The following is a 26,028-nucleotide window of genomic DNA, read 5'->3' on the forward strand; positions in this document are numbered from 1 at the left end:
TGTTTATCTATTTTATATACAGTAGTGTGTATCTCTTAATCCCAAACTCCTAATTTGTTTGTTTCCCCCACTTCTCTCCCTTTGGTAACAATAAATTTGTTTTCTATTTCAGTGCACACTCATTTGGACTGAACTAACCTAAAGTAATATTTCTCCCAGTAATAATGGCTCCTCTGTATCAGAATAGTCTAGAGTGACTGCTGAAAGAAGGGACTGTCAAATCGTACTGCAGGGAATAGGGTCCAGGAATTTGCATTTTTAACAATTTCTCCAGGTGATACATACAGAATGGGTGTTATCAATTTATATATCCTCCACAAATCAGGAAATTTGTATGTGAAGCCTTATGGCATTTGATGGACAAAGCTTAGTAAGAACTGCTAAGCATCCTATTAGGACCCATCTAGCAACATATTATAGTTCATTTATAGAGACCACTATGTGATCAACCTGAGGACAATTATTAAAACATGTAATGCTCACATAATGGGGGAAAATGTCTGCAAATTACATTTTTGAAAGGCTTTCAAAAAGCCTTTTCTCTCTCTCTGCTGCTGCTGCTGCTGCTGAGTCTCTACAGAGAATCATATAGTTATATCTGGTAGAGTATTACTATGTGAATACTCTAGGACATTGACAAGTAATTATTATTCAATATGGAAGTAATTCATTTCTACCAAATTCAATTCAAAGACAAATATTCATCTGTCCGGAGTAGAAGAGAAATACATTTATAGAGACTTTATTCGAACAAATGGCTCTTATGTATCAATTTTATGTTTAATAAATTTATTTTCTTACATAGTTTCTGCTCTAAGAAATTTATGGGAAATAGACAAAAATGTCTAATCCACCAACTAAACAATTTGTAATATATAGGCAGATCCTTCTCTTTTTCCCACATAAAAATTATCACCAAAATGTACAATTTCTATGGAAAGACATTTGCTTTTAAGTGGAAAAAATAAACAGCCAACAAAAGGCCAAAAAGTCAATGGTTAATAGCAAAATCAGCTTTTTTGGTGAACAAAACTTTTAAAATTAGTTTAAATGCTATTTTTAAATATAAACTAATTCTATCTGAAAGTAGATTTTACTTTTTGAAATAGCTATCATTGGATACAACATAGCTGCAGTCCATGGGGTCGATGGGAGTCGGACAGGACTGAGCAACTTCACTTTCACTTTTCACTTTCATGCATTGGAGAAAGAAATGGCAACCCACTCCAGTGTTCTTGCCTGGAGAATCCCAGGGACAGGGGAGCCTGGTGGGCTGCCATCTCTGGGGTCGCACAGAGTCAGACACAACTGAAGTGACTGAGCAGCAGCAGCATAATGGTACATATTTTAAAAACCCATTATGGTTTACATTTCTAGTAAGATATTGCATAAATTATATTGTCTAATTATAGTCCTTATATTGCTTGAAAATTAGCAGCCAAGTTTCAGTGAAAGGGAAAGTCGCTCAGTCATGTCTGACTCTTTGCGACCCCACGGACTGTAGTCCACCAGGCTCCTCGGTCCATGTAATTCTCCTGGCCAGCATACTGGAGTGGGTAGTTGTTCCCTTCTCCAGGGGATCTTCCCAACCCAGGGATCAAACCCAGGTCCCCCGCATTGCAAGAAGATTCTTTACCATCTGAGTCACCAGGGAAGCCGGATTATAGTCCTTATATTGCTTGAAAGGGATTAGTAGTCTAGTTTCATATTTAGTATAATAAAGACTTAAGCCTATTCAAAATTCACTGGCTTCCACATAGGAAAGGAATGTGACCCTATCTTTGATTTTTGATGTATCCATCATTTTTTATTTAAGAACTGAGAAATAAATGGTTTTGATCATAGAAAAAAGTTGTGAAAAAGTAAAAGAAAAAGATAAAGACCAAAATTTCAGACATTTAGGTTAAAAGGTAATAATGCAATGTTTGATTCCTCGGGGAAGAAGCATTTCTCTCTAGTCATTCTGGTCCATTTTGTTACTAAAGAACTGAATGATTATTGAACATAGTATTGACTTAGGAAAAACAGAAAAATATAAGGATGTCAAATAAACACTTAATAGAAAACTATACATGAATGAGTATTCATGTAAATGTAAAAACAGATTTTTGTTTTTAAATCAAAACACAACCACAACTGCAATTCAATTTAGATCAAAAATTTACCCAATAAGTTAAGAATAGTTTAAAGTTGTATTTTATAAAGTAAATATCTTTTTTTACTCAAAGCACTTGTGAAAATGCTTGACATCCAAAAGGAAATTAACTAGGTAACAGAATAGGGTATTAGAGACAATATTTAAAAGGTAAAAATTACTAATTAATGCTTGCATTATTTTTTAAATCATAGATTAAATGCATCTTTCTTTAGAATGGCTCCATTACCTCCTAGAATACAAGGAAATATTCTAGAAAGCCAGTGAATAGGCAAAACTGGATGGCAAGCCTAAAATACTCTTATCACATGATAATGAGTCACAAGTACATGAAATTCACATTTGTCAGGAGGTAGGATATTTTTGTCTCCCATTGATTATCTGTGAAACATTAATAAATATATGTTTGGGTATTATTACACCCAACCAGGATGTATCCTTATATTATAAACCTGTCAAACATTAATGAATCAAACAGGGATAGATAGATGACAAACATATAGATAGATAGTAGATAGATATAGATAATCTCACGTGCATGTAACTACCTTTATATTAATAAGCAAAATTTATATATGAAATCATTTAACCATTTAATGTAACTAGTCAATCAATCAAAAGAATCCTTAGTGAAGTTCTATAATGAGCTCAAGGAAAACTAATACAAGGTAAACGTGTATTTTAAAAACACTTTTTTGCTTAAAATATGTATATTTCACATAGTCAAAAATAGAATCTCAGTGCATTGAGTGCATGAGTTGAGTAGTAGTCCTCTCAAAGACATATCAAATATCCAAATATTCTGGAATTTTTGAATATTACTTTATTTGGAAAAAAGGGGTCTTCGTAGATGTAATTTAGTTCCAGATCTTGAAATTAGATCATCCTGAATTATCCAGGTGGTCTTCATATCTAATGACAAGTGTCTTTATAAGAAGAAGAGAAGATAAGAACACAGAAAAAAAGGCCATGTGAAGAAGGGGTTGGAGATTGCACACAAGCCAAAATATGCCGAGGGCCACAGGAAGATGGAAGATGACAGGACAGATTCTCCCACGGGGCTTTTGGAGGGAGTATGGGCTGGCTGACACCTCAGTTTTAGACTTCTGGCCTTCAGAAGTGTAAGAAAGTCAATTTCCATTGTTTAAATAACCAAGTTTGTGGTGATTTGTTACAGTAGCCCTAGGAAACTGATTCTGTGGAAATGAGGGAAAATGAAGAGGATGAAAGAAGAGCCATTCTTTCTCTTAAAATAATATCAAATGGTAATTCAAACCTTTAGGGAACTAGACAGGAAATCAAAACTTCTAGATCTATTAATTAAATGCTGCCTAGGAATAGACCTTATTCCAATTACAAGGAAGTGGCTGACTATGACTTCCTCTGTCTCTAAAATACTCCAGTCCAAAATCACATAAGCTCTCTGAACTCTCTGCAATCCCAGTACCCATAAATGCATCTGACTTTCTCTTGTAACATTATATTTTAAGGATTCATCATCTCTACATTACAAACTGAAATGTAACCATAGATGATTAATGTTAAATGTATTGACAAAATGCTAATAAACAAGCTATAAAAATCAAGCTAATTGTTTTACCTTTGGACCTTGTCTTCCTGGATATCCTGGTAATCCTGGAACGCCAAGTTTCCCCTAAAGTTAAAATAATAATAATAATAATCACTTCCAAATAGAATTCAGTCTATTAGAGCATTTGAAAGGAAGATTTGCAAGTTTTTCCATTCTTTACTTTCACTACATTTCTTAATTTGAATAGGAAAAAAATGTTACTAATGCTATGATGTTCAATAACTTAACCTCTTAAGTGATAGTGTCTTCTTTAAGGACATAGTGAAAGTCACTCAGTCGTGTCCGACTCTTTGCAACCCGATGGACTATACAGTCCACGGAATTCTCCAGGCCAGAATACTGGAGTGGGTAGCCATTCCCTTCTCCAGGGAAGCTTCCCAACCCAGAAATCGAGCCCAGGTCTCCCGCATTGCAGGCGGATTCTTTACCAGCTGAGCTACCAGGGAAACCCTGACATAGAGCCCTGAGTAAAGATAATTCTAGGACTGTTTGTGAATGAAAGAATATGGTAAGAATTCACCTAAATTTTATCAAAATTAAATACTATTTATAATGAATGGCTGTAGTTAGAACTGCATGTAGGTTTTGCCATTTCAACTAAAGGTAATCTATTTGAAAAAATTATTTAATTTCTCACTGTAAATAGAAAGCAAGCAATCATGTAAACTTTTTTTTTTACTAAAGGAAAGCTTAAATAACTATATTAAGAAATTTTAACCTAGTTTTTGAGCAAAGTTTCTTCTTTTATTCAAATATCTGAATAAATTGAGTTAATAAATACCAAATATTGAGAGACAGAGCTAAACAATGATTTTTGTGGAGTGTTAATTCCTACGGGTGGAAACTTGAGTGTGTAGCTATTTTCTTCCAGTGCAATAAAATTACTACTCAGTTTGAAAATGCTAAAACAAATGATAAATTACAGTGAAGTCCAACGATGTATAGCATATACTAAAAGGTTTAAAACACTAAACTAACAAAATTGACCCCCTGAACAAAGCATTAATTTAAAAATTTGGATAGAAAGAAAATAAAATTAAAATAAGTGGATTGAATAAAATATATGTTTGTGAAATTTGACTGAGACAATTTCCTTAAGATCTTAAGAAAGTATGTTTAATATATAAAATATTTATCAAAATCTTAAACATTAACAAATAGTATTATTATTTCCTATGTGCATTCAAAATAAATAACAAAAACATAAACAAGTCCAAATTACTACCTATAAAACTTTAAAAGATGAGGAGGCTTTATGAACAAAAATAAATATTTTACTGGATGAAGCAAGGCAAGAAATTAAGAATACAGTTTATGATCTTGTTATTATAGATAGGGGTCCCCTGATAGCTCAGCTGGTAAAGAATCCGCCTACAATGCAGGAGTCCTAGGTTCAATTCCTGGGTTGTGAAGATCCCCTGGAGAAGGGAAAGGCTACCCATTCCAATATTCTGGCCTGGAGAATTCCATGGACTATATAGTCCATGGGGTCACAAAGAGTCAGATATAACTGACCGACTTTCACTTTCACTATCTTATATTGAACTAAACAGTTGTCTGATTCAAGATCAACTTTACATAGGTAAGCGGTCTTCACACGAAAAATATTCAAACAAGCCTTAAGAACCATACTTATAACGATGTCACCTTGGACACAGTAAGTTGTCACAGCTTGTTTTATGCTACTGATTTCAAGGTTAATGAAATTCTCTTAATTATGATCAGAAAACTTTTGCAGTCTATGTTACTACATTAGAATGCAAATTCATTCATTTTAGAGTCATTTAAAAATAAATCCAGACAGAAAAACTGTATTTTCAGTACAGTGATAGGCAACTTCAATAAAGGAGAAAATACTAATGAAATGCTAAAGATGAAAAATTGGGAAGTAAACTTCTGATGCCTCAGAACAGTTTGTGGGACCAACTTACACAGAATACAGTGGGGTTGAGAAAAGAGGAAGGTCCTAGAATATCCTTAAACTATTGGCAAAGAAGCACTTTAAGCAGAAAGTTCATAGGTCTTATAAGCCTTTATGCCCTGAACCCCATCTTTTCCTTCTGTTGCTTAAACACGATGACATTATTTATTGGTTTACAAACAGCAACTGGGAATGTGAAACTGTAGAAATGACTCATGATAACATGAAAAAATGATTTTTTATTTGTCTAGTCACAATACCTATATAATCCCTGTTTTTTTTTCTGGAACAGGATGGTAAAGGGCAGAGACAACAATTTTCTTATACAGCATGCTATTTTCATATTTATAGAATAATGATATGCTCAATATAAAAAATTGGAGACTAGACATACTTACAAAAAAAGGAATAGTTTGATTTATACCACCAAGAGACATGTATTATTTATATTTTCCTTCAATGTACATAATTGGATAGCACTTATCATCAATATTTCTAGTTTTTCTTAATTTAACTTCAGGTTCATTACTGGAGAGGGTTGCCATTCCCCTCTCCAGCGGATCTTCCTGACCCAGGGATGGAACAGGGGTTACCTTCATTGTAGGCAGATTCTTTAACATCTGAGCCAACAGGGAAGCCCTATAAGTTGTTTACAATATCACTAAATATTCTATGAAGGCATAATTTTAATGTTGCCTAATATTATATCTAAATGTAACAGTTGCAAATATTTTTGACATATGCATATAGCTTAGTGGCTGTGAAAGCAATAAATTAGTATTATCTAGGAACTTTTAAAACATGGTGATGCCTGAGTTAAACTGGATTAGAATTAAAACCTCTTAAAGTATGGCCTGAATATCAGTATCTTTTGAAACATTTATCCTGTAAAAATACATGCTTATGTGGAAATATTGAGAAAAGAACATTTTGGTTTTAGGGCCAAAGGTGTCTCAACTTGCTCCGAAACAATAAGTTGGCCACTTTTCATTGATTCTTTCATCCTTCATTAATCACAGGCAGATTCTGCACTTTTAATATAGAAGAGTGTTAAGACTGGTTGATGCTACATGGCCAATGGGAGAAGAGACTAGAAAATAAGAAATAGTAGAAGAGGATGAATGTGCCTGTCTCCTGATTATACTTCTACGTAGCATATGGATATGAAATTGAAATTCAAAAAATTGAAACTAGATAAAACTCTTGATTTATACAGTGGGTGATTAAAACCACCCTAAAATGACAATGAAACATCATGTACAAGAGGACCTGTAAATTTAAAGTTGTTCACTCACCTTCTCTCCTGCCTGACCAGGAGGACCGGGGTCTCCGGTTGGACCAGCTCGACCTTTGGGGCCTTCAGGGCCATCCTCTCCTCTTGGACCTACTTGACCAACTTCTCCCTGATAACAAAGTAAGAGCATTCTTGCAACTTAAAATATCTTTGAGACTGAATGGCAGATTATAGTTCATCAAAAAGTTATATTCTTCAATTCTTGGTTTGTTTACTCATATATATGACAAAGAGGACTGAAAGTCTTTGACTTTATCAATCTTTCAATTAATACATAAATGACTCAATACAGTCTGACATTTGAAAAGCTACAGAAGTCCTATGCTACCATGTATCACACTAAATTAATTTTAATTCACTGAGTCACAGAGAGAGAGAAAATAAGAATCAAAATTAGATACTATAGGTTGGCAATATATGCTACCCCAAAATACGCCACTTTGGCATAAGGATTATTTTGAACTGAAGGCAAGTGAGAAGGAGCAGATACAGAAAAAGTGATCTACCCACCCTGTACTTGCTTAAAAGCGGGGAACAAATTTGCAAAGGTGTTTTTCCTACCCTCTTCATCAGAAAAGACAAAAATTAGTCACTAGAGGTAACTAGACCCTTACTAGTCTGGAGCCAGAAGCAAGCACCAGAGGAATATATCTATACAGCAAACTTTCCAACTAGCCTTTATATAACATTAATAGTTTCCATTTATCTGCCTTCCCACAGTTTATAGCACTAGAAACTCAAAGTCCTTTCTTCTTTAAAATTTATTGTTCCTTTGCTAAAATGACATACAATCACAAGTTCTAATCACGCTTGAATTACTCATCATTTAGCATTCCCATGTATAATCATGATACACAAGATAAACTTCTGTTTGCTTATCTCTTATTAATCTGTCTTCTGTCATTCTGTAATTTTAGAGGGCTCCAGTCTGAGACTCTATCAGGGTAGGAGGGAAAATAATTTTTCCTCCCAGATGATAGCAACTTTGGAAATCACTGATTGGAACATAAGAAAAATATCTCACCTGACTTTAAACTTTATTTTCACATTTAAGGTATTAGGTTCTAGAATGTGTATGCTATTGCTCCCATCCCAGACATAGGCTTTATATGCATTTTAGGAAAATCAATATTCTATACCATGTTTTTTTATTCCATTTATTATATACTATTATGCTAGTTATAAAACAAATTTTCCCAATAAAACATTTAATTTACTTTAGGTGACAAACTTTTGTTTTCAAGATACTCGCTAACAGAAAAACGGTGTACTATATTGAGACTCAAAAATTCAAGACAACTATAAAGTGAAAATTCATGAAAGTTGCACATATAGTCTCCAGGAAGCATAGCTCATTATATATGAATAAGATTTAAAACAAATCTATTGAATTAATTATATAAAGCAATTTGATCATCAATTTATAAAATGTCTGTAAACAGTAATACCATATATGATATAATATATATTTTGTGTATTTATACATATATATATATAAATATATAACTATGCATGTGTAGATATGCTATGGGACATATATTTAGCATAGCATCCAAAAAATAAATAATAATATTTTATTTCCACAGAAATTAAGACACCTAATCTTCAGATAAAAGTGGAAGTGAAAAATGTCTCAGGTAGTACAAACATTTGATTTATTCTGTTTGCAGTATTTAACTATATAGAAATAAGCACACACACATCCATAAATGCATGTACTAGTGCAGATTTTCTTTTTACTTACTCTATCACCTTTGAGACCCATGTCACCTTTGAATCCTGGAAAACCATCTTCACCCTAAAAAGTATAAATAATAAAACAAGTACTTAATCAATTGTTTGGAAAATACTATATAAATTATGAGTATTGATAATTAGGAAAAATTGTTCTGAGAAATATGAATCTTGCTTGTGAAAACTTCCTCTTCCCTATTTTAAACCTTTATTTCCAGTATTCTCTCATTTCCCCATAATTAATGACTCTAAGTTACTTTTCACTTTCATGCATTGGAGAAGGAAATAGCAACCCACTCCAGTGTTCTTGCCTGGAGAATCCCAGGGACGGGGGAGCCTGGTGGGCTGCCGTCTCTGGGGTCGCACAGAGTCGGACACGACTGAAGGGACTTAGCAGCAGCAGCAGCAGCAATGGCTCTAAGTTACTAGAAAACTTTTCACAAATGTGTTCGTTAAATCTTCTCTATCTTATGGGGAAAATAACCATTATCTTGTAACAACATGTGTCCTATGTTATTTGAACAAAGAAGTAAAAATTTAATTACCTTTGGTTTACAAGAACCCTGGATGACCAAATAAATTCTTTATCTTTGCTGATACATACCTATACATTTTATCTCATTCATCTTGTCTCCTGTGCTTTAGATAAATGTCTTCTGGTTCAACCTGTTCTGTATATTACAACCTCTCTTTAGGTGAAGAATAAGCAAATTAATATTATCCTTTATGCATAAATAGAGATTGCTAATTGGCACATATGCACAAACCAGGGATGCTGAAAACTGGGCATCCTTATCAAAGAGAGGAGAAATTTTGACTATGAAAATACTTCTAGTCATGTTTACTATATCCAGCTTCATGAATGACTTTACTGTCTCTTAATTTCAAGAAAAAAATTCCTAAGGAATAATCATTCATGTATTCAGTAACATTAATTGAGCAATTATTCAGAGCACTGTGGAGTAATTTGAAGTTTTTGTTTTACCAATAATTTGCATTGATTTTGGCTCAGGAGGAGGAGAATGGGTGTTTAGAGATGAAAGACATGAGGATAATGATAATGATGTACTGCGCTGGTACCAGTAGTGGTGGTGCTGAGGACAGAAGGGTACTTGGAGAATTCACAGAGCAGCTGGTACCTTAATTAGCAGTTGGAGAATGGATGACTTGCAGAGTTTGAGAAAAAGGCCTGTCAGGCCAAGTATGAGAACAAAGCTAGGAAGATTAGTACTTAAACTTCCACATCCTGCTGTGGAAATGACCTTTACAAGACACAAAACTGATCATATCAATTTTTGGAATCAATGATTCCAAAGTGCTAATGATGACCATAAGCTGCCATCTCCCTCACGATCGAGGCTTTGTTCACCTCTATAGTTTTATCTTTGGTTTAAATATCCCTTCTACTTTCATCCAACACACTGGAACTGAATTTTACAAAAGCTGAATGTGCTGTATTTCCATTTGTAATTCTTGCATTGGTTAACCACTTCCACATACACACGCATCTGCAAATCTTTTACTTTCTCTGTCTACCTGGTGAGATTTTCCTCATCTTTTAGGATTTAGCTCATGATTCTGCTATGAATCAGTAAAGAATCTGCCTGCAATGCAGAAGACCTGGTTTTGATCCCTGGGTCAGGAGGATCCCCTGGAGAAGGGAATGGCAACTCACTCCAGTGATTCTTGCCTGGAAAATTCTATGGTCAGAGGATCCTGGTGGGCTACAGTCTGTGGGGTTGCAAAGAGTCAGAACAGGGCCCAGGGACTACACTTTCATTGCCATGAGGTATTCCATGACCTCATTCTTTGCCTATTAAAATTAACCTCTTCATCCTATGTGCCGCACTCATCATTTGTTAATATAACATAACATCCTGACTGAGCCACAGGGGAATAATCACAGGTCTCTTTCTTTCTACTAAATGCTGAAAAACAAGTGAAAGTGAAGTCCCTCAGTCGTGTCCGACTCTGCCACCCTATGGACTGTAGCCTACCAGGCTTATCCGTCCATGGGATACAAGAATCATGCCTAAGTAACCTCTAGCTCTCCAATGCCTACTATATTCTGACCCTCAAAATCATGATATATAACAGATATTTATTAAATGTAAATTTGGAATCATCCTTGCCTCAGTGTGAGTTTGGTAATGTATGCTAAGGTCCAGAAGATATAAGGTTAGTAAGGACATGTGAGACTTAGACCCGGAAGTGCTAAAGGCTAAGTCGCTTCAGTTGTGCCCCTTTGCAACCCCATGGACTATTGCCCTCCAGGCTCCTCTGTCTATGGATTCTCCAGGCAAGAATACTGGAGTGGGTTGCCATTCCCTTCTCCAGGGGATCTTCCTGACCCAGGGATCCAACTGGCATCTCTTATGTCTCCTGCATCAGCAGGCAGCTTCTTTACCACTAGCGCCACCTGGGAAGCCAAGACCTGGAAAAGGAATCAAATTTGATATAGTGCCTTGAATGCAGCTGGGTTAATAGCAGAGGCTTAAAAGCTGAAAATGACCACTTAAATTCCTATTGACCGGTGTCTTCATTACCTGATCCCTAGAGAGAAAAGTAATTACACAGTTGCCAAGTCTAGTTTAAAAAATTACTGCACTCTATGTCTAAAATAAATAATAGTTTTTAACATTTTTTTCAAGGAGAGATATTTTAAGAGAATATATAGTGAAGTAGAGGCTACTGCTATCAAAACTTTGTTTTCAATACATTCATAATTTTAAAAATAAATTAGATAGTAAGTTAGTAAGAACATCCTTACAGTAAGTGACATTTTTAAAACAAATGACACTTTCAAACTACTAAGCTTTCCAGTCCTTAAATTATCAAATCTTAGTTAGTATTTTTAATTAATTTATTTTAATTGGAGGCTAATTACTTTACAATATTGTAGTGTTTTCTGCCATACATTGACATGAATTAACCATGGGTATACATGTGTCCCCCATCCTGAACCCACGTCCCACCTCCCTCCCCATCCCATTCCTCAGGTTGTCCCAGTGCACTGGCTTTGAGTGCCCTGTTTCACGCATTGAACTTAGACTGGAGGAAACAGGTTTTAGAAAACAGGTGAAAAAGGAATTCGCCTGTGCCACTTGGTTGACTGGGTTATGTTGCTTAAGTTCTAAGGAATAAAGCTGACTCTAAACAGTGGAGAATTTTATTCTAGTTAGGGCACTAACTTGGTAATTCAGCTTTCATTAATTAATACTGCTATTTGTAAAAAGAAAATAGTTTCAATTTCCTTCCTCATCTCTTCTGAGATAATGGTTGATTATAATATATATTCAGAAAAACAAATAGTATACATTAAAATTAACTAGGATTTCATAGTTCTTTACAAAGTTTGAAAATAAGAAGAATTCTTGTTATAAAAAGTTTCCATTAAAATTTATACAAAACTTCTCTAAATCTAGGTAAACAATATATTACTAGGTTAATATATGATATGGAATGAAAGGTACAACTGAAAAATATCTTAGAGATTTTTTAGGATGAGGTCCTCATTTTATAGACTTAAAATAAAGCTCAGGGAAAGTAAGCAACCTAACTTTACAAGTTAGCTTTACAACTTTACTATGAGCACTATAATCAGAACTCAGAATGTTTAATTCCCAATTAAAAACATTAATTCTTTCTCTATATATCTACTTGTTTCTTCTGAGACCATATGCAACTCAAAATAACCAATAATATAAAATTTTTTTCCATACATTTTTTTTCCTGAGTATGTTTCTTCTCACAAATATCTCATCATCTATAATTTTATTTTCCTTTGCATTTGCCACTACCTCTCCTTCCAAAAAGTTCACAACTTTCCCACTCCAATTATATGCCTTTCATATAAACACTGCCTTCCCTAAAATTCTTGGTGGGCACTAATTCCAGAGAAAAAATTTGAATTGATATTTAAATGTATTAACAACAAAAACTGAGATTCTAAGTTCCAAACTGAGACTATATATATATATATATATATATATATACACATATACTTTTTTTTTTTGCCTAGGCTACTTGCAAATAATTACAAGTTCAACATTGTCTAAGCCATCACTCTGCTGTCAGCTCAGTAAGACACTATACCCTGAAGTTCAACTGAGATGATAAAGATGAATTGGGATTCAAATCAAAGTAGCTGAGTTAATTTAAAACACATGACATATTTTCACGCACTAGACTTGACAATATAGTCGCATACTTTGACAATGCTTCAGTATGTTACCTATTATTTTCAGAAAATAAAATATGACATATATAATAAATACATCCCTTCTTGTCATTTATTCCTTACTGATATCAAATCCATTCAAGGTGCTTTTAATAATATTATGACTGTAGGAATAAACAGTTATCCTTGAAATAAAAATGTATATTCCATATATTTCTCATGAAATTCCCTTAACACTTTGTACTTTGTGTTACAAAATGTAATATAGTAAGAATTAATGCAGTACCAGTTCTGAGTAGTGTCATTCCATTTCAACATAATCATTGAGGATGTGGGAGCTCTACATTTATCTTAAACATTTCTCCCACCAGGGAGGCCATTTAATGAAAAAAAAATCTCAATTTTGTTTTCTTCATCAAATTAAATTATTGGTATCCTTTAAAATAGTGCATATTCTTTCATTCATATTTATTTGGTTTTACTCTTTATTTCCTTCTCATTTAAGCTTTTGCTATGCATGCATTATCACATACAAAGACTTCTTCCAACAATTAATTCCTATTTTGTACTTTATTTCAATTTATGAAGAATGAAAATTTTAGTAGAGAAAAAAGGGAATAAATATTCCTCTGTTATGCATATAATTGGATCCAATCCAGTCTTAACAAATACAATCATACGGTCAATCTTATAATTTAGAAAAGTTAAAGACATGTAAAAATAAAACTTTAGCAGAATTGATTTTATATATGATATACCTTTTTTTTTCTTCTATAATTTCATCCTCACCCAAGGATATAAAACTTTTCTTTTAAAGTTTCAGGATAGAGTCCAAAATTATTAGACTTGCAGTGTCTGATACATAAGTAATCATTCAATATATTTGAGAAATGAAATATCTATTGAATAAATTTAATTTTTTATACAATACCAATTAAAATCACCTAAATAAATTATGTTTTACCTTTTCACCTTTAGAGCCTTTGAGACCTCTGACACCATCTGCTCCCTATGGAATAAATTAGAGGAATTAAATGACTATAATATTTTACATTGAAATTAAATAATGTGGAAAATATAATATTATTTACCTTTACTCCTCGGGGACCAGGGTAGCCAATGGGACCCTGTGGACCAGGAGGGCCCTGTAAAAGACCCAATGCAATTTAAATACATAATGTACTGAAAGTGTCCCTCACTCACATACTACAGTTTTACCAAATAATCTCTAAGAAGATGATATTTTTCCACTTTTGGTAAAAATTTATTTGGTAGCTTATCATTTCTATCTAAAGTCAGATATGAGGAACAAACATATCATGTATTTATGTTAAAGTAAGATAAATGTCATAAATATATGAAGTAATATAAATAATCATATATTAATAATTACTTTTCTAAGATTGAAAAAAATCCGATGTCCTTGATGTCTACAAAAAACAGCTACAGATTAACCAAAAGGATAAATAATTTCTAACCAAAAAATGTCATTAAAAAAAAATGGCATTAAATTTACATCATTTACATCAAGAAAATGATCAAAATTATATATCTTCCACAGCTGGCTTCATTTCACTATTCTATCTAAAGGAAATAATATATAACATACAGTAGTAATGCTATTTTAATAAGAATCTAAAATTAGCAACTCTACATAAAAATGATCTTACCCTGCTACTGTAATCCAAAAGTAGTATTGATTGAATAAGTTTTAATTTTGATATTTTATAACTGTTTCTCTTTCAATTCCCATCTTATGTAAAGATTATCAGAAGGTAATAAATATAGATCAAATTCAAGTGACATAAACACTTTAACAATATTCAGTAGTTCTTGTCCAATTTCATTATTATTATTTATAATCATGTATTCCACATATACTATATATGCAGAATGTGAATGTATTTCTGATCATGAGAATTTTTTTTAAACTGAGAATGATAGGCTAATTGATCTAATTGATCAAATTGCCAATACAGAATTAAAAGTTATCTAACTAAGACATATCTTTTTTTATTCCCTAAATTAAAAGTTACTTTAGAGACATGATTTATACCTAAATGTTAGCAAACATTCTTTTGAAAGTAAATACATATTACAGGTGGAGAGTATTTTTCGCTACTGATTTTCTAATATTCATAGCCCTAAATGATCAAATATATATATATATATATATATATGTATCTCATAGAAATGACCAAAGCAAGGCATTTTCTCTAGGAGATAAGGTGACAGAACATTTAAATAATACTTTGTAACATACCAGAGAACCTTTTTCTCCAGACTGGCCTTCTTTTCCAGGATGACCCTACATTTGTCAAAAATATATACTGATGAGATGCAATATTAATGGTAATATATAATATGAAATTGTTCCCTTTTTTCCACATGCTGAGGTTTTATTCTTTATGTTTCAAAATATATTAAATATTTTGCATCACTCTATATAACTTTAAATAATATTGGAAACTAGCATTTGGAAAGAAACATAAGTTTATATTGGCTTGGTGCAAATTTCACCAATGACATAATGAACTTGAGAGACAGTTTGGGAAAAGCACATAAAGCATGCATATTATTCATGAACAGTTTGGCCCCAATCTCAATTAGTTTTAAATAAAAGTGTTTCAGTCTAACTTCTATTTGCATATTGATTAAATAATTATACTCACATCTTTACAAGGCAACTAAGAACATCAATGGGACATTTAAAACACAGCAACATCATAAACACCAATGGTGTTTTTAATCAAGTTACTGAGAGTTGGTAAATAAAAATGCACAGCTCCAAAACAACTCTACTCAATGAAAACAAGCAATAACAGGATGAAAATTTTTATACCTTAGTTCTGAGTAAGTAGTTTCAAGAGAAAAAAAAGAAGCATAAATAAAAGGTTTTCAAATAACAACCATGGATATTACATGATTACATAATTTATTGCTATATGATAAGATATAATAAACATTGCTATATTTTTAGAAAAGTAAGGAATCCCTGAACACAGATGAATTTTCATGTAAGGTGTCTGAGGAAACTTACAAAAGATGAGGAATATCACCTGGACTCTCAAGAAACGTGTTCTTTGAAAAGGAAGAGAAGATATAAAGTATTTTCTATGAAAAGAAAAGGACATAACAAAAAGTATAGCAATAGAAAATGTAGAGCCTACTAAGAGAAAAGTGAGAGGTAGGAAAATATGAGATTCTGGCAGAAAGTGGTCCTAAGACCACTGGGAGCTCTTTAAAGATTTTGCAGTATGGAAACTACATGATTAAATAGAATTTTAGAGAGATCAATGTTTAATTACTGGCTCAATTTGCTTTTATTACTGAATTCATACAATCACTTCTAAACACATGTAAAATCTATTTTTGAAAATGAAATATGGAAAGTTTAATGACCAGGTAACTACTACTTACAGGAGGCCCATCAGCACCAGGAAGTCCTGCAAGCCCTGGTTTTCCTTGTGGACCCTAATTGAATAGAAAAAAAGAATATTTTCATTTAAAAAAAAATGTAAAGTCTGACTTTGTACATAGGAATATACTGCTAATAAGATTCTTAATTTGAGTCACCAATCTTTATCTATAAATTGCACATATCTAAATACTTTTTAACATGTTTTGTAGAAAAATGGTATATAAAGATAGATGAAAATAAAATTTAACATATGTCAAAGACACATTAGTTTTTTTATCTAGCTTTTAATCCTGTGTGTTTTTTAATTTGCAATTAAATTAATTGCTAATTAATTTAATTTTTGCATACCACAATAAATTGTTGCTTATAGACTAAAAGGGTATCCCAGGTGATGCTAGTGGTAAACAGTCTGCCTGCCAATGCAGGAGATGTGAGAGACAGTCTGGATCCTTGGATTGGGAAGATCCCTTGGAGAAGGAGATAGCAACCCACTCCAGAATTCTTGCCTGGAGAATCCCACGGGCAGAGGAGCTTGGAGGGCTACAATCCATAGGATCGCAGAGTCAGACATGAGTGAAGCAATTTAGCACACATGCATGCACAGAGTAAAAAGAAAAAAAAATATAGGTCCATATGCAATCATTATATTCATTGATATACATTGATTTACATCACTGAAAAAGCAAATACTGGATATTTCCATAATGACACTGATAAGTTCCTATTCACAGGGAACTCAATATGAAAGTGAAAGTCACTCAGTTGTGTCTGACTCTTTGAGATTGTATAGTCCATGGAATTCTCCAGACCAGAACACTGGAGTGGGCAGCCTTTCTCTTCTCCAGGGGATCTTCCCAACCCAGGGATCAAACCCAGGTCTCCCACATTGCAAGCGGATTCTTTCCAGCTGAGCAACAAGTTGGACTATAAAGAAAGTTGAGCACTGAAGAATTGATGCTTTTGAAAAGTGGTGTTGGAGAAGACTCTTGAGAATCCCTTGGATGGTAAGGAGATCAAACCAGTCCATCTTAAAGGAAATCAGTCCTGAATATTCATTGGAAGGACTGATGCTGAAGTTGAACTCCAATATTTTGGCCACCTGATGTGAAGAATTGACTCACTGGGAAAGACCCTGATGCTGGGAAAGATTGAAGGCAGGAGAAGAAGGGGATGACAGAGGATGAGATGGTTGGATGGCATAATCGACTCAATGGATATGAGTTTGAGCAAGCTCCAGGAGCTGGTGATGGACAGGGAAGCCTGGTATGCTGCAGTCCATGAGGTCACAAAGAGTTGGACAGAACTGAGTGAATGAACTGAACTGAACTGAACTGATACTCAATATCCCTTGATAAACTATAATGGAAAAAAACACGACAAAGAATGTATGTGCGTGTGTGTGTGTGTGTATAACTGAATCACTTTGTTGTACAGCAGAAATTAACACATTGTAAATCAGCTATATTTCAACAAAATAATTTTTTTAATGTGCCAGTTCAAATAGTTGCATAGTAACATTGATTAAACATCAGTAATAATTAACATAAGGAATATGTTATAGATTATGTTACTCGTAAGACATAGAAACAAATAATAATAAAGTAACTATTTATTCAATAGATTAATCTGTGTTTAATCACAAAGGATTTCAGATATCATTTAATTTGATCACTGGTTAGGTTGGAACATGCTAAGAATGATTATTGCAAGCAGACCCTTCACTGGGAGAAAAACTGGCTTTCTACTTGGAATAATTAACTTTATCAAGTCTTTAAAGCTCAAGCCATTTCTGCTTGCTCATGATTAGTCGGAATTTAGAAACAATTAAAAGAGCAAGGATACATCAGCAAGTCTAGATGCTGGATGTAAAGGGAGTTTTCCATTCTCAGACAGTATTTAAGAAAAGCATTGTTTTCATGTATATGGATAGTACAGAGTTTAACAAGAAAGCCTCATTTAAATCACTATGGAACAACAACAACCAAAAATAACCTATAAATTAAATAATCTGGACTTTATAACTGAATTTAATTGCATCTCATTTTTATAGGCTTTAAAAGTTTCAATTCTCTTCACCACTGTGCAAAGTCATATACAGTCAAGTAATCTAATATAAAATAACTGCTATAAAATCCTGATTCTTTTATGACAGTGTTTTACCTTTCACTTAAATCATTTTTTGCTCTCAGTACAATATACTTATTTCTTCAAAACAAAATGTAGAATACAAAAGCAAAACTATTTCCGTAATTATTATTTCCAGCAGGCATGATATTTCTATGACAATGACCTTGTGTATAAGACTATGTTGTTGTTTTTTTTGTTGTTGTTGCTACATATTTAAGTGTAGATTAGAAATACTAAAAGTCTTGTACTATAGGATTTTTAAAAATCAAGTTAAAATCGATCCATTTATTTTAAAATGGAAGCTCTATGACAGTACAGTATTTTGTCTGCTTTCTTAACTGCTTGTTATTTCCCTAAAGGAATGGCAATAAATTTAAATCAATGAATGCCATATTTTTTGGAGTTTAATAAAATAGTTAAAATTTGTTGTGTTCCTATGTGCTATATTAAGCAATATATGATATATATTATATATATTTATATTTATACTGTCCATTTTAATTCTCAAGCAATTTTATGAAATTTCATCATCTAAGATTTTGAGTAATTAACCAGTGCTAATATATCACAGAGTTGCAATATAAATGAATCCAGATCTGTAGCCATATTTTCAAAGTCTTTGCCTTTAACTAATATTTGTTGTGTGTCTTGCTATTTCTTCTTTAGCTCAGAGTTATACAATATCATTTGTTTTCTATAAAGCAATTAATATATGAGTGATGGAAATTCTGAAAGCATAAATTAAATCACAGGACATAAAAGTATATTTAAGTTATTACATGTCAGAAGAGCAATATAGTGGTCATCCAGTTTGGTTAATTAACTTAATGTTATAAAATATTTTATCCCAAACATAATAAAAGTACAGGCAACAATGACTTATGATAAAAATGTTATTGGGAATTAAAAATATATGACACTTCTAAAATTATATTTAACTGTGAGATTTAACTGTGGGTTGCACAATATGATTAAAAACATTATTCACCAAGTTTGAAAGACAAGGCTCTTGAGCCAGAATAAACAGAACACAAATCTAAAATAAAATATATACCATAGACACAAAATAAATAAAACGCATTTCTTTCATGTTCTTTCTCCTTTTGATAGAAAGAGACTGTTTTTGAACTCAAGAGCTAGATATGTTTAAAGCAGAAAAAGAAGCAGGTTATGCTTAATGCTAGCTCTCTTCCTACCACAAGAAGTGCAGTGAATCAGACCCTATATTTTACCTGTGTCTCAACATAGTGAATTCAGATACACCAACTTTCCTTAAAAGCAAATTCTTCCTCTAAGACTCCAGTGCAGGGATGATATTATTATAGAAAATTTAATAGGCACATGCCTCAAGTGCAGTTTATTACAAACATAATATGGTTATGATGAGTTAATCTAAGATATGATAAGAGTGGTCCAGATTAAAATCCCTGATCTAAAGCACCTTTGGTACCTAATATTTTAAATAAATCAACTATTTCCAATAGCCCTCTGATACTGTAATCATATAGAAAATACACAGAAAAAAAGCACTTTAGAGACCACTTAAGTTTGATATGAAAATGAAGAAGGGCAAAGGCTAAACAAGAGATGGCTTTACAGATGGACATCATCAAATGGTCAATGTTGAAATCAAATTGATTTCATTTCTTTGTAGCTGAAGATGGAGAAACTGTATACAGTCAGCAAAAATAAGACCCGGAGCTGATTGTGGCTCAGATCATCAGCTTTCATAGTAAAATTCAGGCTTAAACTAAAGAAGACTGGGAAAAACACTAAGCCAGCCAGATATGACTTGAGTCAAATCTTGTGTGAATTCCCAGTAGAGGTAATGAATAGATTCAATGGACTATAACACTGTGCCTGAAGAACTATGGACAGCAGTCTGTAATATTGTACAGGAGGTGGTGAACAAAACCATCCCAAAGAAAAAGAAAGCAAGAGACAAAGTGTTTATCTGAGGAGGCTTTACAAATAGCAGAATGAAGACAAGTGAAAAGCAGGCGAGAGAGGGAAAGGTACATCCAATTAAATGCAGAGTTTCAAAGAATAGCTGGAAGAGACAAGAAGGCCTTCTTCAATGAACAATGCACAAAACTGGAGGAAAAGAACAAAAGGGGAAAGACTAGAGATCTCTTCAGGAAAATTGGAAACATCGAGGGAGCATTCTGCCCAAAGATGGACACAATAAAGGATAAAAAAGGTAGAGAATAGTAAATGCTGAAGAGATCAAGAAGAGATGGAAAGAATACACAGAAGAACTGTATTAAAAAAAATCTTAATGAACTGAATTACTATGATGGTGTGGTTAGTCCCCCAGAACCAGACATTCTAGAGTATGAAGTCTAGAGGGCCTTAAGAAGCATTGCTATTAATAAACCTAGTGGATGCAATGAAATTCCAGCAGAACTATTCACATTCCTAAAGGAGGATGTCATTAAGTCAGCAAATCTGGAAGATCCAGCAGTGGCCACAGGAGTAGAAAAGGTCAGTCCTCATCCCAGTTCCCAAGAAGGGTAACACCAAAGAATGTGCTAACCATCGAACAATTGCACACATCTCCCATGCTAGTGAGGTCACGCTTAAAATCTTGTATGCTAGGCTTCAGCAGTATGTGAACCAAGAACTTCCAGATGTCCAAGCTGTGTTTAGAAAAGGAAGAGGAACTAGAGATCAAATTGCCAAAATTTGCTGCATTATAGAGAAAGCAAAGGAACTTCAGAAAAACATCTATCTCTGTTTCATCAACTATGATCAAGCCTTTGACTGTGTGGATCATTACAAACTGTGGAAAGCTCTTAGAGAGATGGGAATACCAGACGATCTTACCAGCCTCCTCAGAAACCTGTATGTGGGTCAAGAAGCAGCATTTAGAACCTTGTATGGAACAACTGATTGGTTCAATGTTGAGAAAGGAGCACGACAGGGCTGTCTGCTGTAATCCTGTTTTTTTAACCTATATGCTGAGAACATCATGAGAAATGCCAGGCTGGATGTTATAAGCTGGAATCAAGGTAGGCAGGAGAAACATCAACAACCTCAGATAGGCAGATGATACCACTCTAATGGCAGAAAGTGTAGAGGAACTAAAGGGCCTCTTGATGAGGGTGAATGAGGAGAGTGAAAGAGTTGACTTAAGACTAAATATTAAGAAACTAAGATCACATCATTCAGCCCCATTACTGCATGGCAAATAGAAGGGGAAAAGGTGGAAGCAGTGACAGATTTCCCCTTCTTGGGCTTCAAAATCACAGCGGACTGTGACCTCAGCCATGAAATCAGAAGACTATTGCTTCTTGGCAGGAAAGCAATGACAAACCTAGACAGTGTGTTGAAAAGCAGAGATATTACTCTGCTGACATGGTCCGTGTATTCAAGGCTATGGTCTTCCCTATGGTCATGTATGGATGTGAGAACAGGACCGTAAAGGAAGTGGAGCACCAAAGAATCGATGCCTTTGAACTGTGGTGCTGGAGAGGACATCTCAAAGTCCCTTAACTGCAAGGAGATCAGATCAGTTCAGTTCAGTTCAGTTGCTCAGTCCATCCAACTCTTTGCAGTCCCATGGACTGCAGCACACCAGGCCTCCCTGTCCATCACCAACTCCCAGAGTTTACTCAAACTCATGTCCATTGAGTCAGTGAGACCCCTTGGACTGGAGCTTCTTCCAGGCTCCTCTGTCCATGGGATTTCCCAGGCAAGAATACTAGAGTGGGTTGCCATTTCCTTCTTCAGGGGATCTTCCTGACTGAGGGATTGAACCTGTGTTTCCTGCATTGCACACAGATTCTTTACTGCTGAGCCACCAGGGAAGATGTAAGAATATATACAAAAGGTCAAAAAGCATATAAAAATAAGCCCCAAATCACTAGTGATTAGGGAAATGCCAATTAATACTACAATAAGGTACTATTTCACACCAACAAAAATAACCATAATTAAAGAGAGAAAATATGTTAGTATAGCTGAGCATCTGGAGAAACTAGTTCAGTTCAGTTCTGTTCAGTCACTCAGTTGTGTCCAACTCTTTACGACCCTATGGACTGCAGCATGCCAGGCCTCCCTGTACATCATCAACTTCCGGAATTTACTCAAACTCATGTCCATTGAATCGATGATGCCATACAACCATCTCATCCTCTGCCATCCCCCTCTCCTCCTACCTTCAATCTTTCCCAGCATCAGGGTCTTTTTAAATGAGTCAGCTCTTCACATCAGGTGGCCAAAATATTGGAGTTTCCTCTTCATCATCAGTCCTTTCCAATGAATATTCAGGATTGATTTGCTTTATGATGGACTGGTTGGATCTCCTTGTAGTCCAAGGGACTCTCGAGTCTTTTCCAACACCACAGTTCCAAAGCATCAATTCTTCGTCACTCAGCTTTCTTTATAGTCCAACTCTAATCCTTACAGGGCCACTGGAAAAACCATGGCCTTGACTAGATGGACCTCTGTTGGCAGAGTAATGTCTCTGCTTTTCAATATGCTGTCTAGGTTGGTCATAACTTTTCTTCCAAAGAGTAAGTGTCTTTTAATTTCATGCATGCAGTCACCATCTGCAGTGATTTTGGAGCCCCCCAAAATAAAGTTTGCCACTATTTCCACGGTTTCCCCATCTATTTCCCATGAAGTGATGGGACCAGATGCCATGATCTTTGTTTTCTGAATGTTGAGCTTTAAGCCAACATTTTTACTCTCCTCTTTCATTTTCATCAAGAGGCTCTTTAGTTCTTCACTTTCTGCCATAAAGATGGTGACATCTGCATATCTGAAGTTATTGCTATTTATCTCTGCAATCTTGATTCCAGCTTGTGCTTCATCCAGCCCAGCATTTCTCATGTTCTCCGCATATAAGTTAAATGAACACGGTGACAATATGTAGCCTTGACATACTCCTTTTCCTATTTGGAACCAGTCTGTTACTCCATGTCTAGTTCTGTTGCTTCCTGACCTGCATATAGGTTTCTCAAGAGGCAGGTCAGGTGGTCTGGTATTTCCATCTCGAAGAATTTTCCACAGTTTATTGTGATCCACACAGTCAAAGGCTTTGGCACAGTCAGTAAAGCAGAAATAGATGTTTTTCTGGAACTCTCTTGCTTTTTCGATGATCCAGCGGATGTTGGCAATTTAATCTCTGGTTCCTCTGCCTTTCTAAAACCAGCTTGAATATCTGGAAGTTCACGGTTCACATATTGTTGAAGCCTGGCTTGGAGAATTTTGAGCATTACTTTACTAGGGCATGAGATGGTGGCTCAGACGGTAAAGCGTCTGTCTACAATGTGGGAGACCAGGGTTCAAGCCCTGGGTTGGGAAGATCCCCTGGAGAAGCAAATGGCAATCCACTGCAGTACTATTGCCTGGAAAATCCCATGGACAGAGGAGCCTGGTAGGTTACAGTCTATGGGGTCGCAAAGAGTCAGTCATGACTAAGCGACTTCACTTTGGGCTTCCCTGGTGGCTCAGAGGGTAAAGCATCTGCCCACAATGCGGGAGACCTAGGTTCTATCCCTGGATCGGGAAGATCCCCTGGAGAAGGCAATGGTAACCCACTTCAGCACTCTTGCCTGGAAAATCCCATGGACAGAGGAGCCTGGAAGGCTATAGTCCATGGGGTTACAAAGAGTCAGACACGACTGAGCAACTTCACTTACTAGCACATGAGATGAGTGCAATTGTGTGGTAGTTTGAGCATTCTTTGGCTTCCCTTTCTTAGGGATTGGAATGAAAACTGAAATCCTCTTAAATTTTGAGGAAGGAAGTATGGTACAACCACTTTGAAACACAATCTGAAAACTTCTTAAAGTGTTAAACATGAATTTATCATATACCCAGCAGTTCCATTTCTATCTAACAAAAATAATTTTTAAAATGTCTACACAAATATCTTTGTACAAATATTCAAAGCAGCATAATAGCTGAAAAGTGTACATAACTTATTTCCCTCAACTGCTGAATAAGTAAACAAAATATTCAATCAAAGGAATACCGTTTGGCAAAAAAAAAGAAGTGAAGTACTGATATATGCTACCACATTGATAAAGCTCAAAAACATTATGCCAAATGAAAGAAGCCAGACACAAATGTCACATACTATATTTATTCATATAATTAAATTCAAATGTTAACTTCATTCATACATTTTGTTCACATAAGATGGTCAGAAAAGGTGTATGTATAAAGATACAAAGCACATCAATTGTGTAGGTTTGTGCATGGACTCAGGAGTAGAAATTGATGCAAGCTTTCCTTCTGGGGTGATATAAATATTTTAAAAATGTGATTGTGGCAAACTTCTATAAATTTCCTAAAAATGATTGACTGATAGACTTAAAGAGAGTAAATTTTATGGTATGAAATTAACTCCAATAAAGTTGATAATTTAAAAAATCACATATTTATAGAAATCAGCCAAAATAAGAAAACAAATTATATAAGAACAGGCAACACTGTGCTGTAACTATAGGGAATAGAAAATACTACTTAAAGAAACTGACAGGGGAGATGGAGGAAAAAAGACATCTCTTTAATTAAAGACTTATTCTTGTTTTGATCTAGACATTGAGTTTTAACAAGAACATCATTTGCCATTTTTCCATGAAAAATGGTGGCAATGATAACGTCACAATTTTCCCTTAATTAGATCTTGTTAAAAGCCCTTTGTCACAAGCAAACCTAATCACGTTTTAAATAATGAGAAATGAAAGGAGAACAAAAATAAAGAGAAAGCACTCACTCATATCAGTACATTAATGAAATTAATATAGCTGAGAATGTCATATCTGGAAGCTATCCAAATGGAAACTCTGTGAAATGTTATCATTTACAATTCAGAGACATATGAATGGCTTCTGCTCACCAGTACATTCATGATTTAAATCCAGATTAATTCCTTATATGCTGAGCCATTTAAATATCAAAAGCAGAAGGCAGGCCTTATTCCTCCCTAAGATTGACAATACAAGCTCATTTACCAGACATTCCTAGGACAACAGATGAACTTACTTTTTCACCCGGAGGACCAATTGGACCTTGTGGACCAGGAAGACCCTATTTTAAAAGAATTTATTTCATACGTCAAGTATCACATCATAAGAACACACTTTTAAAATAGTAAATGATTAGCCCTCTATATTACACGCAATGAGCTATGAGTATTATATATATCCCCCACTTTCTGCAGAAGATTTTACAACACTGGAGTTTTATACAAGGTACTCTTTTGGCAATGGAACTGTAATGTGATCCTATTCAGAACCCTCCCGCAGGTATCCTGGCATTCCATGAGCACTGAATGACTCATTTTACTCTTAGAAGAAAGAAAAGCCTCTGCAAATTTGTTCAAAAATTTTTTAAAAGGAGTAAAATAGAATGAGCTTTGTACATTCATACATAAACTCTCAGCCCTACGTAGAAAATTTTGAGGCTCTCAATTTTCTTGTATAAAGGTACCATCTTACCCCATTACCTCAATAAAAGGTGTGATGGCTTAGACTTACCTGAGGTCCTGGGTTTCCCTGCTGACCAGGAGGTCCCGGCTCCCCTTGAGGACCCTGACATAGGAAAATGGAAAAGAGTCTTTAACAGAACTATTTCACATAATAGGTTTTG

At 34.5% G+C, this 26,028-nt stretch overlaps 1 protein-coding gene across 4 annotated transcripts in view; it reads right to left on the bottom strand.

Moving 5' to 3' along the window:
* The window catches only part of COL11A1 (collagen type XI alpha 1 chain), a 225,292-nt gene that overhangs the window by 100,171 nt on the left and 99,093 nt on the right, over positions 1 to 26,028 (bottom strand). For 3 of the 4 annotated variants that reach the window (XR_015161606.1, XM_086394454.1, XM_086394456.1), the window contains 9 exons: positions 25,917 to 25,970; positions 25,423 to 25,467; positions 16,296 to 16,349; positions 15,139 to 15,183; positions 13,967 to 14,020; positions 13,840 to 13,884; positions 8,706 to 8,759; positions 6,963 to 7,070; positions 3,756 to 3,809 (listed from right to left, as the gene is read on the bottom strand). Coding sequence is in view for 3 of the 4 variants with exons in the window: in XM_086394454.1 (XP_086250580.1) it covers positions 3,756 to 3,809; positions 6,963 to 7,070; positions 8,706 to 8,759; positions 13,840 to 13,884; positions 13,967 to 14,020; positions 15,139 to 15,183; positions 16,296 to 16,349; positions 25,423 to 25,467; positions 25,917 to 25,970 (513 nt within the window). In the remaining variant the exon portion in view is untranslated. Of the gene's footprint in view, positions 1 to 3,755; positions 3,810 to 6,962; positions 7,071 to 8,705; positions 8,760 to 13,839; positions 13,885 to 13,966; positions 14,021 to 15,138; positions 15,184 to 16,295; positions 16,350 to 25,422; positions 25,468 to 25,916; positions 25,971 to 26,028 lie in introns of those variants that run through there. The other variant, XM_086394455.1, reaches the window with a different exon arrangement.

Source organism: Bos grunniens, chromosome 3 (genome assembly GCF_055505025.1).
Source record: "Bos grunniens cultivar Pamir isolate PY7600 chromosome 3, Bosgru_T2T1.0, whole genome shotgun sequence".
Taxonomy (NCBI): Eukaryota; Metazoa; Chordata; class Mammalia; order Artiodactyla; family Bovidae; genus Bos; species Bos grunniens.